The sequence below is a fragment of the Bos indicus x Bos taurus genome, chromosome 10, assembly GCF_003369695.1.
Source record: "Bos indicus x Bos taurus breed Angus x Brahman F1 hybrid chromosome 10, Bos_hybrid_MaternalHap_v2.0, whole genome shotgun sequence".
NCBI lineage: Eukaryota > Metazoa > Chordata > Mammalia > Artiodactyla > Bovidae > Bos > Bos indicus x Bos taurus.
This window is the reverse complement of record NC_040085.1, coordinates 95449705-95466793: the sequence shown is the minus strand read 5'-3', so window position 1 is coordinate 95466793 and position 17089 is coordinate 95449705. Positions and strand designations below refer to the sequence as shown.

Sequence of the window (17089 nt, the reverse complement as noted above, 5' to 3'; positions counted from 1 at the left end):
GGTGGGAATGCAAACTAGTACAGCCACTATGGAGAACAGTGTGGAGATTCCTTAAAAAACTGGAAATAGAACTGCTATATGACTCAGCAATCCCACTGCTAGGCATACACACAGAGGAAACCAGAATTGAAAGAGACACGTGCACCCCAATGTTCATCACAGCACTGTTTGTAATAGTCAGGACATGGAAGCAACCTAGATGTTCATCAGCAGATGAATGGATAAGAAAGCTGTGGTACATATACAAAATGAAGTATTACTCAGCCATTAAAAAGAATACATTTGAATCAGTTCTAATGAGGTGGATGAAACTGGAGCCTATTATACAGAGTGAAGTAAGCCAGAAAAAACAACACCAATACAGTATACTAACACATACATATGGAATTTAGAAAGATGGTAACAACAACCCTGTATGCGAGACAGCAAAAGAGACACAGATGTATAGAACAGTCTTTTGGACTCTGTGGGAGAGGGAGTGGGGGATGATTTGGGAGAATGGTATTAAAACATATATAATATCATATAAGAAACGAATCGCCAGTCCAGGTTTGATGCAGGATACAGGAAGCTTGGGGCTGGTGCACTGGGATGACCCAGAGGGATGGTATGGGGAGGGAGGTGGGAGGGGGGTTCAGGATGGGGAACACGTGTACACCTGTGGCAGATTCATGTTGATGTATGGCAAAACCAATACAATATTGTGAAGTAAAAAAAATGAAATAAATAAATAAATAAAAATCAATAGGCTCAATTAAATAACATCTTATAAATATATAAACCAAAATATTTTACCAAATATTCAACAAATATAAGTAGCTCTATCATGGCTGAAAACTTACACAAGGCTCAATCAAAGTGAGGTCAAAGAACCAAAACCAAGTACCAATTTTCAGAGCATTCAGAATAGTCAACTCTGATTTATACTCCAAATGTACTTTCAGAAAATATATTAATAAACTTGCAAAGACTGAAAACAAAACAAAAACTGCTCCAGCTTACTGCCTGGATACAATTTCCAGGTGACAATACAGGAAGGGAAACACAAACGGAATCCAATGGTCTCACTGAACTTACAGTTTAGAGGCCACATTAACTAGGTTTTGCATGGCAGTGTACCAGATAGACGGAGAAGGCAATGGCAACCCACTCCAGTACTCTTGCCTGGAAAATCCCATGGATGGAGGAGCCTGGTAGGCTCCAGTCCATGGGGTCGCTAAGAGTTGGACACGACTGGGTGACTTCACTTTTACTTTTCACTTTCATACATTGGAGGAGGAAATGGCAACCCACTCCAGTGTTCTTGCCTGGAGAATCCCGGGGACGGTGGGGCCTGGTGGGCTGCCGTCTATGGAGTCGCACAGAGTCGGACACGACTGAAGCGACTTAGCAGCAGCAGCAGCAGCACCAGATAGAAGGGAGCTGCATGGGAAGAGAACAGGGGACTACAGAAGGGGTCCTCACAAGGTTCTGGCTAAGTAAAGACCTGAACATAGTAAGAAACAATGACCTGAAGCAAGGAAAAATTCAAAGTAAAATGGTTCTTAGAGCTCACACATGGTTGGGAATATTTCATCTTTTTCCCAGACAGAATGGAAAGAACGTGTAAAACCTAGCACATCAGCCCATGGAAATCATACCTTAGTACTGGAAATAAATTAGGACTAGAATAAAAACTGCCCTGTGCCCAGACCCAGCCTAACACAGCTTAAAAGTAAGTCCTGGAAGGATTACACTGATTGTAACTAACTTAACTGTGTATCAGAACAATGTCTAACACTATTTAAATGAATAAAACAAAAATCTCGCATCCAAACAAAATTTTAAGGAATGCAAACAAACAGGACTATGACCACAACCAGGGAAAAAATTAATCAACAGGAACAAATTGAGATATGACAGATGATGAAATTAGGAGACAAGAATTTAAAGAAGCTCTTCTCAATACATGGCACTATGTTTAAGAAGGTAGAAGAAACATAAATATGATGAGAGGAGAAATAGAAGGTATTTTTTTTAGAGACTCAAAGGAAGGTCTGGAGATGAAAATAAAGTATTTGGAGGAAAAGTACACTAGAAAGAATGCATATCAGATTAGACACTACAAACAAAAAATCAATGAACTTAAAGATGCAGCAATGGAAACAATCTCAAATGAAGAGACAAAAATAACTGAAAAAAACGAAGGGAGTATCAGTGACCTGTGGAACAATATCCAATAGTATTACATTTGTATATCTAGAATTCTAGAAAAGAAGTGGGGAAGAGGTGAGATATAAAAAATACATGGTATTAAATTTCCCAAAATCAATGGCAACTATACATACACAGATTAAGGAAGAAATATAAAGAGGACCAGGCCAAGTCATATAAAAATCAAATTGCCAAAAATCAGTGATAAAAAGAAAATCTTAAAAGCAGCTAGGCAAAAAAAGACAAATGATATATGCAGAAAGAAAGATAAGAATGATAGTAGACGTCCCATCAGAAACTATATAAACTACTAATGTGAAAGTGAAAGTCACTCAGTCCTGTCCAGCTCTTTGCAACCCCATGCTGGAATGGGTAGACTTTCCCTTCTCCAGGGGATCTTCCCAATCCAGGGATTGAACCCAGGTCTCCCGCATTGCAGGTGGATTCTTTACCAGCTGAGCCACAAGGGAATCCCAAGAATACTAGAGTGGGTAGCCAATGCCTTCTCCAGTGGATCTTCCTGATCCAGAAATCAAAGCAGGGTCTCCTGCATTGCAGGCGGATTCTTTACCAACTGAGCTATCAGGGAAGCCCATATGATAGTATTATAGTAATGAAAGAACATCATCTGTCAACCTAGAATTATATACACAGTAAAAATATCTTTCAAAAACAAAAGTGAAAAAAAATTTTTACACAAAAGCTAAAATAATTCATTTCCCGCAGATCTGTACCTAAAGAAATGTTAAAAGAAGGTTTTCAGGCAGAAATATATGATCCAAGATAGAAATTCATGTCAACACAAAAGAATAAAAAGCACAGGAAATGTTAGACATTGAGTAAATATAAAAGACATTTTCTTGACTTTTGATAAAAAGGTAATTGACTGTGTAAAACAAAAACTAATATATTCTGACATTTGTACCATGTAGAAATAAAATGTAAGAAACCAATATCAACAAAGGACTGAAGGGTAATATAAGCATACTGTTGCAAGGTCCTCAAACTATAACTGAAAGGGCATAATACTGATTCAAGATACATTAGGTGTCAGGGAACATTTAACAGGAGGATTCCTGCATGCCGTTTTCTATTTCTCAAGGATTCTCTGTTCCTTATCAGTTCCTATTCCAAGAATGAGTAAAGCTGCACACAGTTCTCAGGACTCAGGTCATGAGATGAAACAGGCAATGACTCTTTTCAGTGTCAGAGACCTTGTATGTATTAGACTATCCATATTGTGGCTATTGATAAAATTTCATCCTGTGTAATAGCTGAGTAATCATCTTACTAAAGATATACAAGCCTGCCTTTCTGATAATAAAGCACCTTTGCTCCATCAGAGCTTGGGTCCCCGTGTCTTTCTTTCTCTCTCTCTCTCTCCCCTCGGCTAATTCTCTGGAGCGCAGAAACCTGTCTTGCTCACTCTCCTTCCCGGGCTTCTACGACTCTCTCGAGAAGGCGCCCTGTACCTTCACCTCCCCCTCAAGAGGGCACCCAGTGCCTTCATGAGAGACGCAAGTCCTGTGTCAAGGACTTTATTGGTTCTCTGCGTAAACCAGGGAGTATCAGCCTCTTTCTCTCTTTCACTTTTCTTATTGTCGCCTCTGGACCGCCAGGTCCCGGTCCATTAAAAGACCCCAACAATTAGGAAAAGGTAAAAATGACTTAAGTAGTGAATTCCATCAAGCACTTAAGGAAGAAATAATATTAAGCCTATACATCTCTTTCAAAAAATTGAAGTTAAAGGACCACTTCCCCACTAACTATAAAATAACCACACAACCCTGATACCAAAATCATACAAAGATAACTAGAGAATAACATCCCTCATAAACAAAGATCCCTCATTTAATAAAATTTTTGATGGAACAAAATCAAATCCAGCAATATTTTAAAAGGGTAATACATCATGACCAAGAGAGGTATAGCATGCAAAGAGTTCCAACTATAAAATCTCTAGAAGAAAGCACAGCAGAAAATCTCTGGAATCTTTGATTAGGCAAGGGCTTCTTAGGACACAAAATAAATGAACTGTAATAGAAAATACAGATGAAATAGAAAAAATAAATTAAATGGACTTCCATCAAAATTAAAAGCATTTTTCTTTAAAAGATAACTGAATTACTTTGATGTACACCTGAAACTAACACAATATTATAAACCAACTATACTCTAATATAAAATAAAAATTAAAAATAAATAAGTAACAAGGACACATTGTATAGAACAAGAAAATATAACCATTATTTTGTAACAATTTTAAAGGGAGTATGATCCATAAAAATACTGAATCATTATGTTGTACACCTAAAACTAATATGATATTGTAAATCAAGTATACCTCAATAAAAAAGTAAAAACTAAAAAAAGTTAAAAACACTCGTAAATAAATAAAGTGATGGTTACATGAGGACAAAAAAAGACACCATTAATAAAATGTAAATGCAAGCACAGACTATTGAAAAAAGTGTTTACAACACAGATAATTAAAACTTGTATAGAGAACTCTTACAAGTAAATAAAAAACAGACAACCAATAAACAATCTAAAAAAGTTAAACAAAAACTTGAACAGACCACCAAAGATTCAGAAATGGAAAAAAGCATGTGAAATGATGGTCAATATAATACTTAATCATTGGGAAAATGCAAGTTAAAACTACAATGGAGTATCACTATACACCTAAATAGCTAAAATTAAGAATCTAGTAATGTCAAGTACTGTTAAGAATATTGAGCAAATGGAATCCTCATAGATTATTGAAGGGGACAGAGAAAAGTGCAGCTATTTTGGAAAACAGTTGAGTAGTTTCTTGTAAAGTTACACTTACCACACAACCCAACAAACATACTCATGGGTATGTACCCAAGATCAGAAAACATATCTGTACATAAAGATTTGTACCTGAATATTATTCATAATAGTCAAAAAGTAGAAACAATCCAAAAGTCCATGAATGGTGAATAGATAAACATATTGTGATACATCTGGAATCAAGATTGCCAGGAGAAATATCAATAACCTCAGATATGTAAATGACATCACCCTTTTGGTACAAAGCGAAGAACTTAAGAGCCTCTTGATAAAAACGAAAGAGGAGAGTGAAAAGTTGGCTTAAAACTCAACATTCAGAAAACTAAGATCATGGCATCCGGTCTCATCACTTCATGGTAAATTAATGGGGAAACAATGGAAACAGTGACAGACTTTATTTTTTTGGGCTCCAAAATCACTGCAGATGGTGACTGCAGGCATGAAATTAAAAGATGTTTGTTCCTTGGAAAAAAATTTCTGACCAACTTAGACAGCATATTAAAAAGCAGAAACACTGCTTTGCCAACAAAGGTCCGTCTAGTCAATACTGTGGTTTTTCCAGTCATCATGTATGGATGTGAGAGTTGGACTATGAAGGAAGCTGATTACTGAAGAATTGATGCTTTTGAACTGTGAAGTTGGAGAAGACTCTTGAGAGTCCCTTGGACTGCAAGGCGATCCAACCAGTCCATTCTAAAGGAGATATGAGTGACCTGTGGTGGTCCTGGGTGTTCATTGGAAGGACTGATGCTGAAACTGAAACTCCAATACTTTGGCCACCTGATGTGAAGAACTGACTCATTTGAAAAGACCCTGATGTTGGGACAGATTGAGGGCAGAAGGAGAAGGGGACAACAGAGGATGAGACGGTTGGATAGCATGAACTCAGGGGACATGAGTTTGGGTAAACTCCGGGAGTTAGTGATGGACAGGGAGGCCTGGTGTCACAAAGAGTCAGACATGACTGAGTGACTGAACTGAACTGAACAGGATATACCCACACAATAGAATACTTACTATCCAGCAATAGTAATAAATATTACTATTTATTTAAATAAAGTAATAAAATAATATAATAATTATAAAATAATAATAATATATAACTAATATATATAATTACGTTAATCTTCCACTTATATTATCTTCCACTTGCATAATTAATATATTATTATATTATATCTTATTTATATATAACATTTATATATTTATATATAGTACTTATTTATATATGATATATTTTATTTTTATATTATATATTACATATTATATACTATGTATTCCTATATATTTATATTCATATATAAAATATATAATATATTGTTCATATTATAATATATATCATATAATCAATATAATTATAATATATCATGATATATTATACATAATATTAATATAATATAAATATTAATGTTTATTATATGATAGTATAAAATATTATCAATATAATTTAATTAAATCAAATATAATTTAATTAAATTAAATATAATTTAATATATATTATATATAATATATATGATTTTATATAATATATATAATTTATATAAAATACAATACAATATAAATTAAATATAATTTAATTTATAATATTAATATTGTAGTAATACTAATACAATACATATATAACTATAATTATAATAGTTATTTAATTATGACATATTATGTAATAATATATTATATATATTTTATATTAATATTATATATTTTATATCTAACTAATAATATAATAAACTCAATTATAATTCAATTTCAAAAGTCAAATAAGCCAGTCACAAAAAGTTATATACATTTCATTTACAGGAAGTTCCAAAAAAGGGCAAAACTTTAAGAACAAAGAGCAGTTTAGTGGTTACCAGAATCCAGGGGTAATGGGACTGCTCTCCATGAGACGCAGTACAGTTCATGATTGCATACACTTGTCAAAATTCACTGAATTGAACAGTTTAAATTGGTGAATTTTATCATGTAAATTATGCTGTAATAAAGGCACTTAAAAACAAAAATACTCTTAAAGCCTAAGAATATAAATCTGCAAAAACATTTCTTTTCCTCTTATTTAACAATAGTATTTTAGCAGACATTTTCACCAGAACTACATCACATAGCTAAAAAACACTAACCAAATACTTATTCAGGTATTAAATTAAAATTATTCTAAATAGTTGAAATCATTTATATCACAAACTTTTTAAAAGATACATAGTTCTCAATTCTTTATCAACATTTCCTAACCCCATCTAGTGTTGTATTTTTAATATAACCACTGAATTGAAGAAATCAAGTAAGAATGAAAAAAATAATTGTTTTCAATTTTGAAAGTATGAATCAAAATTAATTTAAGAAATTCCTCTTGTCATTTGTATTTAACAAAAGAAAGGTTCTAAAGATACAGAAAAGGAATCATGAACTGCTTAGCCACATGCCATCAGGGAATGATCTAATATGAAAACTTCCCTGGATGATACTGACCAAAAATATCTGGCAAGCAGGGGAAACTAAAAAATTTACTGTTTGCAAACTTTTATTTGTAACTAGAACAGAGGCCAGGATTAGTGATTTAAAAGCAGAATTATTTATAATTTTGTTTAAATATGTAACATCAGATGTGCTACAAATCCCTGATACTCTACCTTTGCTGAGGATGGAGGAGAAGGACTAGCACAAGGACTTGGATAATTACTGCTGTCTGTAGATTTCACAGAAGATTGATCTGACCGGTCCTCAGTGCTTCGTTTAGGATGCAAAATTCCTCTATCTTTATACTTCTGAGGTTGGTGTAGTACTGGAGCTGGAGATTTCACCAATACTCTTGAGTGAAAAGGAGGAAGCAAAGATCAGTTACACATAAGATCATAATACAAAGCAGACCCCATTTCAAACCAAAGTTCAATGATTCTGTGATTTATGGAATAGTAATTTAAAAGGCAATTTCATTCTTCTATTACATTTAGAAGAAAGGGTTGTACTATTAGGGTACACTTACAAAGATAACATTTTTTTAAAACAATACAAAAATACATTAAAAACAACCTATAAAAAATTTTAATTTAGATATCCAAGTATTATTTCCCTTACAAAACTCCTAACCTCTTTTATGACGGTCTAGAAGAAATCCTAAACAATTATAATGTCATATATTGATGCCTAATGTCTTTTAACATTTTAAAATTATTTAAATACCTCTATGCTAATGGCCTTTACTAGAAAATCACCTACTCTACCTCTCTTCCATTTGCATATATCTTAAAACCAAACAGATTTCAAAAGCATACTAAAAATTACAGCATGGCAAAATGGAAATAATACTGCAATAGAGTCAGGAGAGAGGATTTTCAGACAGAACTAAATTTACAACTAATGAGGTAGGTGATCCTGGGCAAGTCTTTTAATTTATCTGAGTTTTAATATCCTTAGCTATTAAATAAAGGGATTAAACTAGATAAATGCCAAGATTCTTCTGTTTTAAAATTCTATGAATAAATGCAGCAAAAATGGCAGTCAAGAATTTTATAATTTTTTTTAAAAGTATACATCTCAGTGGAAAACCAGACATTAAAAAACAAAGAAGACATTAAGTACTTCCTAAAGCAGTATAATATAAAGTTCATAGCATTACCTATAAAATATTCTTTCCAAAAGAAAAAAAAAATGTTCTTGCCAAAATACTGGATCTAATCAAGCCTTGAGAGCTAACCACATCCATGAAATATGCAGGATATAGCAATAAAAAGAGACATATCCAGAATGTGGTACATCTCATAATACCACTGACCTAGTTCCCTAAGAAAAGTCAACAAAGGAGCTCTAGATCACAAGAGATTCAAGAAACAAGACACCCTAATACAGTGCATGAGTGAGTCCTCCCTGAATGCTGTTTCAAATAAACATAGTTTGAGAATTGGGGAAATGATTATTTTATTAGGACTGATTATTGGATTTTGATTGTATAGGAAAAATGCCTCTATTTTTTAAGAGATTCAAATCTAAATACAGAGGAGTAAAATGACATGATGTGAGAGACTGATTTTTAAATCTGTGAACAAAAAAAAAAAAAAGGAAGCAAGAAAAAAATAATTGGGTAGATACAGCAAATAGGTGAAAATCGTCAGAGGATAAGATGGCTGGATGGCATCACCGATGCAATGGACATTAACTTGGGCAAACTTCAGAGGAGATGGTGGGGGACAGAGAGGCATGGAATACTGCAGTCCATGGGGTCACAAAAAGTTGGACACAGCTGGGAGACTGAACAACAATCATTTACTTTGCTGTGTTTATATATAATAAATAAACAAAACATAAAAAAATAAGTCATAAACAGTTCATAAACTTCCATGAGCTTTGCAATTATAATTACTCTGCCTTCAAAATAAGTTAAAATAGCTTATCCCCACATTTTGCTTCTCTTTCAATAAATATCTTGGATTCAATATTTCTTTCACAAATAAAATAGCTAAAGCCTAAAAATGCTAACAAAAATATATAATGAATAAACGTGAATAATTATTAAGAACTTGATGAATATAATAAACCAACTTTTCAGGGCTTTTGTCTTTAAGAATTAAAATTCAATGAATTATCAAGTTATACCTCTAAAATCCCATCATTCTTACCCTGGCAGATTATTTACCTGAAAACTAGGTAATAGAACTTAATTGAGGGTAATATCTTATTAAAATAAAAATGATACTTCCAATAGAACTAAATGCCTACTTTTGCAGTTTCCAATTTGATCTTTGACTCTCTGCTCTATTCTAGCTTTTCTCTCTTCCTCCCCAAATTTTGGCTCCCCCTCAAATTTCATGCATGTAGAAACACAGCATTTGTATAAACCCTTCCACCTACATTTTCATTTAAAAGAATCAAAGAATTCTAATTCAGTTATACCTCATTTTTATTATAGAAAAGATGTTTATTCTTTGTAAGCAAATTATTATGTAAAAAACAACAACTTAAAAACACTGGTTTAATTTTAACATGGGATATGGGCATTTTCCATGTTTTAATAGTTTCTTAAACTTTTTAAAATAACTTTAATAAAATGTTTTTATTAAAAGAAATTATCTGATCTATATTTTGCCATCCTAGTGTGAAAACTCTAACTATAAATACCTTTTCTTCAAGAAGCAATTCCAGAAAGATTATAAGGAAAGATTATTCTCCATTCAAAAATACATCTTCAGAAGAGTCCTTAATCTATTCCTCACCAAGCTACATCAGTTTCAGGCCTTGTCTATTAAAACTACAAAGTCTAAAAGTATACAAAATTCTTTATCTCACTGTTCAAAAGATAAAAGAATAAAGAAAGCAAGGCTACAACCTATAAGGAAAGGAAAATGGCAGATATTGGTATCACAGGAGAAAAAATGAATTTATAAGATAATCAGTTTCTAAAGCATAACAAATATTATACTTTATTATAATTGTGATTTTCTCCTGTATTTCTAATTTTTTTAAATGAGTATACATTACTTTTATAAAGAAAATAGGAAAATTTTCCTCATAAATGTATGTGTATAGTATGTATGTATATGTATATAAACACATGTGTGTATAAATAGTCCCTTTGAATATATATATATATATATTTTTTTACAGAGCAGTCTATAAATAAGTCTACCACATAATTTCTATGCAAATGTATTCACATATTCGAAATAACCCTTGTTCAAGGAAATTTTTCAAAAAATCTTTTAAAAAAGAGGAGTATCTAAGCAGAAAATGTATTTTTTACTATTTTCTTTTTTGCTTGGCAGTATCTACATCAGAGAAAATGGTTTAGGGACACACATTATTGTAAGCAATTGGTTGAATTATTCCTAAAATGTTATATATGAAAAACTTGGAAACCATCATGTATTATTCCTTTTTACTGAAGTCTTAACTGATAACACGCCTTTATGCTTCATTCAAATAAGTAAAATCTGACCAAAAGATAGTAGGTACTAAATATTCCATCTGATCCTTGAAAAATAATAAGCATCACATATCTTTTATGCTTCCATTATTTCTATTTTCAATTTTTAACAATGAAATAATATTCTTAGCACAGAGATAATATCTACTATATTGTTCAAACTAGCATTCCAGGCAAGAATGTTGTCTCTATTATCCATTCTATCAGGGTAAAAAAAAAAAAAATTAACTGATATAAAGAAATACAAATTGGGTTCTAACAAACATTTTTACAACCAGAAATATTTCTAAATCATGGCCAACCATTCACTATAAATACAACATTACCAAATACATTTTGGAAAAATGATTCAATATAAGAGCTCTCAATAATCATATATTAAAAAATTCACATCTAATTGCCAAATGATAGAAATGATAAAAGAATTTAGCTAAATTGTAAGAAATTTTGCCAAGACAGTAAATTTACTTTTTTAATATATGTATTCCTCTATTCAACAAAATGTAACCTTTCTGAAGAGATTTGTTTTTCATTTGTTATACATTGCTATATGCCTCACACCAAGAACACTAAGCATTTAATATGTCCCTGTATGAACAAATGAATAAAGTACTTTTCTGTACAAAAACCAGTCAGTTTTATTAATATCTAGGTAAGACTTGGAAGGAGACAGTTCTTCTAAATGGCCATAGCCAACACTTTTTGCTGTATCTAGGAAAGATATGACTTGACATATATGAATTAAAATGCATCATAAAAAATGCTGTTATCTTTTTCATAGACCCTAAATTTGTAAATTCTGAAAATTAAACATTTTGAGCTTTTCCTGACAAAAAAAAAATTCCTTTTTAAATAATTCAAGACCCCAGGAGCTTGAAATTCTTCGTATTATCTAACACTTAAAAGAATTATGTTTTAAAAGTAATAAATTCTTCCCATTTTATTGTAACCTTTTTGCATATCTCAGATTATAAGAAAGTAATTTTTAAATATTATAAAAGCATGTGATTCTATGATAAATAACTATTTCCTAGAGAAAATATCTCATTTTAATAAAATGCTATAAATTTACCTTTCTGCAGTAGTAGACTCATCAGAAAATTCAGTATCTGCTGAACTTTTTCTACTATTATTTGACCTCCAAGACGATGCCAAAGGAAGTTCTTCTGAAGACATAGGTCTTGGCCTTTGGCCAATCCCAGATGGCTGCTGTAAGCCTGCAGATTGTTCTTCAGTGCTTAAAACAGCTATAATTGCTCTTATAGTAGCTTCATCAACTTGAGACCAAGGTTTGGATGGAGCTCTCATTCGACGTAAAAATAAGCTGTGCCACTTCTGTCTAAGTTGCAGCAATAAACTGGCTGCCTGTAATAAAATAGCTTTTTTTCAGTTCAAATGAAAGTGAAAGTCGCTCAGTTGTGTCCAACTCTTTGGGACCCCACAGACTAGACAGTCCATGGAATTCTCCAGGCCAGAATACTGGAGTAGGTAGCCTTTCCCTTCTCCAGAGGATCTTCCCAACCAAGGGAATGAACCCAGATCTCCCGCATTGTGGGCAGATTCTTTACCAGCTGAGCCACAAGGGAAGCCCAAGAATACTGGAGTGGGTAGCCTATCCCTTCTCCAGTGGATCTTCCCGACACAGAATCGAACCAGGGTCTCCTGCATTGCAGGCAGGTTCTTTACCAACTGAGCTATCAGGGAAGCCCTCAGTTCAAATAGGTAACAGCAAAATACGTACCACACTTGCAAGACAATTATTTATTAGTCTGAAATTGTTTCCAAGGAACACATTTCACATTTTATATATTTTATTATCAATTTCATTCATTTTGTTGCATGAAAAAAATAAAATTTCTTTACCATTTTGAGGCACTAGAGACACAAAATCAAGTTATACAGTCCAATGAGAGAGAAAGAAAAACAATGTGTGGTAAGGTGTGATTAATACTGGAAAAGTAACAGCAGGGTAAATAAAGAAAAAATACATTTAATTTCATTCATACTTTATTTTACTGCCAAATGATGATGTCCAGAAACCAGCTGAATTCATACAGAGAAAATCCTAAGCTAGAGATACAGATAAGATGGGCCTAGAAGTTATCAATGTATAAATGATTACTAAATCTACATGCAGAGGTGAGGCCCCTAGAAATTGCAGAGACAGTGTACGGTAAAGAACATACTACTGGTGAACATCCAACATTTAAGGTACAAGCACATACAAGAGAGTACATGAAAGAACCTAAGAAGGAACAGCCTCTCTAGATAGAAGAATCAGCAAAGAGTAGTATTATAGAAACTAGTGACAAAGAAGTTGGACAGGGTTGAGGAAGGAAAATGGGGAGGGAATGGGCAATAGTGTTAACTATGAGAGAAAGGCCACATTTATCAATAACAGCAGTCTGGCTGTGACAACATGGAGGAGATAGCATCGACAATGACAAGTACAGTTTCAGTGAAGGGAAAAATTGATGGGAATGGAAATGAGACTGCAGTAGGTTGAAGTGATGAAGGAATGCATGTAAAAAAGTAAGCTCTAGCCAGTATCAACTTTTGACAGTTCGTATTGTCCCCTAAAAGGATATAAAATGATCTTTAAAAGTAAAGATAGAATTAAGGGAAGGCTTTGGCCTATTATACAGAGTGAAGTAAGCCAGAAAGAAAAACACCAATACAGTGTACTAACACATATATATGGAATTTAGAAAGATGGTAACAATAACCCTGTATACGAGACAGCAAAAGAGACACTGATGTATAGAACAGTCTTATGGACTCTGTGGGAGAGGGAGAGGGTGGGAAGATTTGGGAGAATGGCACTGAAACATGTATAATATCATGTATGAAACGAGTCGCCAATCCAGGTTCGATGCACTATACTGGATTCTTGGGGCTGGTGCACTGGGACGATCCAGAGGGATGGTATGGGGAGGGAGGAGGGAGCAGGGTTCAGGATGGGGAACACATGTATACCTGTGGCAGATTCATTTCGACATTTGGCAAAACCAATACAATATTGTAAAGTTTAAAAATAAAATAAAATTTAAAAAAAAAAGAAAAATTTTAATCTGATAACAAACATTCATCTTTCCTACTTGAGAGATACATGTAAAGAGAAAAGAGAATGACCTCATATCTTTCCCTTTAAACAGAGTTATATAAAATAAAAGAATTTCTTGTGTCCCCAGCACTCAGTATTTTCTTATATGAACAAACATACTCAAATATCACCATGCTCAAATACTAAGTGACACCTAGGTTTTTCAAATCCTCTATAGCAGTAAACCACAACATGTCAGAGAATGTAACAGGGCCCTGTGAAAACTGAAAAACAAGGTGTATTCTATCCTCTCACACTAAGGGCTCAATTTTAAAGAGACAGTTTTCATCACACCGTGTATAGTTCATACAACTGAATGAAAAAAATCTATCACACTACTAGAAAGCAACTCACCTCTGGCTCCAGTTTGAAACTGAGCCACTCATCAAGTTTTAAAGTTGCCAGATTAGCAGTAGTCCTGTCTTCCATTTCACTATCACTACTGTCATTAGGAATACCATCCGCTGTCCAAACACGTATGGAAAGGAAAAGAAATTCACTTTTACTATCTAACATCACAGCAAAAAAAGTAAGCCAATACAGATACTCTGCATTTATACAAATCCTCCAGATATACTAACAATTTGTGTGGAGAGTTCTCTAAACACAGCAGGTCACAAATTAAAACTCAGCATCTGGCCATTCTTTATTTCTCTACTCAAATTCTAAATATCAGAATTTCTCAAATCTTTTTCTCAAATTTTTACATCCTCAATGACTAGCACAATAACTGACATAAATAAATATTTGCTAAAACACCAAATAACTAAAAATTGAAAATAATCAAAATATCCAACTATAAAGAAATATTTTAAATGCATTCTGTCACTTTAATGTGACAGAATATTTTCCAACCATTAATATGAAATATTAAAAATGCTTTCTATATTTTATATTTTGTGAAACAAAAATAGAATATAAAATAACAGTATGGGTGAAATACCTAAAATATTTAAACACACAGAAAAAATACATAATATTAAAAAGTGTCTGCATAAAGGTAGTAGGGTTATGGGTAACATTTCTTTTAAACAATTACCTTTATTTATGGTAAACTATCATTTAAATTCAAGTGGAAGAAAAAACTAAACTTCCTATCAGCAAGATTAGTCAAAAATGCACAAATCAATATCAAGCTACCTTAGAAATCAATTTCAAGAATAGTGGTATATTTTAATATTTTTTAATTCTTATTACATCAAAAGGGAGCTACTACCACATAAATTTCTGCAATTTCAAATTTTGTTTGGTTTAATAAGAAAAAAAAAAAAACAGTTTTCTCTCAAATAGATTTGTACTTCCATCATAATATATTTACCACGAAAAGATGAAGGTTCCTGAAGAGCATTACTTGCCAACCTAGCTGGTCCACAAAATACCAACACAGTGACAGGTGTCACTGCTGAACAGCATCTAATATTAGCTATCCTATGAGCTCTGGTCATTTCATCATAAATAAGCCAATCTGTGGGCAGTGCCTGGATTGCTGCAGTTTGACCGTTAGCTGGAGGAATCTATTAGGAAAATAAATTTTAAAACTGTTAACTGAATTTATCACTTAACTTACTGGTAATTCTTTTAAAATGTACAAAGTCCCTCAGCAAAATAGATGATGCATATATTACTACTCAAACAAGAATTAAAGCAAATCATTGCTCACGTAGTTTGTACAAAGGTCCCTTAATACTTGACACATTACTTCTTTCGAGTCTATCAAAATTTTGTTCCAATGTTGAATTGTACATTTATAACTAATTAATTTTGCAAAGCATGTTGGTATTGAGAACATTTTTCATTGACTTTCAACTATTTAAATTAGACAAGTTTTACCTCAAGACCAAAAAGCATTCAAAAAGTTTTACCTTTTTATATTGAGGCTGACTGAGAACTGAAGTGGGATGAAACCGTACTTTTTTCTCCTTTGGCCCTGCCAATACTACATTCTCTCTGTCCACATGAACTAAATGAGGATACATGCCTGCAACCAATGCAGCTTTAACAACAGCCCAATTCTCAGAATTTGTGTTAACATCTCGAATGTCACCACCACCTCTTGCTCTCACAAAACCTAGAAAGATGAAAGAAACCACACCAACATTTTCTACTTCACAAGATACACTTTTAAATCTGCGGTTTTCACAAAAAAAATAATGTATAACTGATACAAGTTTAATGATTCAAATTTCACAATAATTCATAAAATTTCTTCTGAAAAGTTTAACATATAGAAGCAATGTTCTAAGAAAGTTTAGGTTTACTTAGACTAAAGTAAGCAGTAGATACACTGGGAAGTTGTGGACAAAAAAAAAAAAAAACATACTCTTACAATAAAGTTCTCCATAAACAGCTATCAGAAGCATCCTAAAATCATACCTAAAAACCTAAAATACTCCGCTGAATGGTATTAATATCATGTTGGTTGTGATAGACACTAATCCTGGAAGTGAAGTCAAATAAATATAAAGTATTCTTGCTTGAATTTCAATAGTCCTTCATATTTCCCCATATTTGAAACAACTCTAAATCCTCTGGTTCATGCCTTATATCACTTTGGCACTTGAACTATTCTAGGAATCCAGGCTCAGGTACTTTTCTTCTATTTCCTCAAGATAAAATGTCACTCAAAAAGAAATTCAAAGAAACAATTCTAAAATGATATAGCAAAACTGGCATTCTCTTAAAAAAAAAATCAAGTGCCTTCATGTGCTTACTAGTTGTTGTATGTTCCAAAAATATAAAGGACAGCATTCATATCAATCTACTTAATTTTTAGCAATTTCTCTTCCATAAAATTAATTATTTATTAATAGCAATAAAATATAACAAGTACCATACCTAAATCTATTTTCCCAAAAAATATATTATAAATTGTTTATTGCCAACATTATAAAATCATTCATCACCCACAGCTTCTATAATATCCTTTTTTTAATCAACAAACAAAAATTAATATCATGCAGAAGTCTACAAAGTTAATACAAAGAAGTTCATTAACAAAAGATATACAACATGATAATGTTATAAAGATAATGCAAGATGGCATTAGTTAACATAACAAGTAC

At 32.6% G+C, this 17089-nt stretch overlaps 1 protein-coding gene across 3 annotated transcripts in view; it reads right to left on the bottom strand.

The window, feature by feature from the left end:
- The window catches only part of YTHDC2 (YTH domain containing 2), a 119488-nt gene that overhangs the window by 6765 nt on the left and 95634 nt on the right, over window positions 1–17089 (bottom strand). For all 3 annotated transcript variants that reach the window (XM_027552613.1, XM_027552612.1, XM_027552614.1), the window contains 5 exons: window positions 15890–16095; window positions 15346–15541; window positions 14382–14491; window positions 11997–12289; window positions 7638–7815 (listed from right to left, as the gene is read on the bottom strand). In XM_027552613.1, coding sequence (XP_027408414.1) covers window positions 7638–7815; window positions 11997–12289; window positions 14382–14491; window positions 15346–15541; window positions 15890–16095 — 983 coding nt within the window. The remainder of the gene's footprint in view (window positions 1–7637; window positions 7816–11996; window positions 12290–14381; window positions 14492–15345; window positions 15542–15889; window positions 16096–17089) is intronic.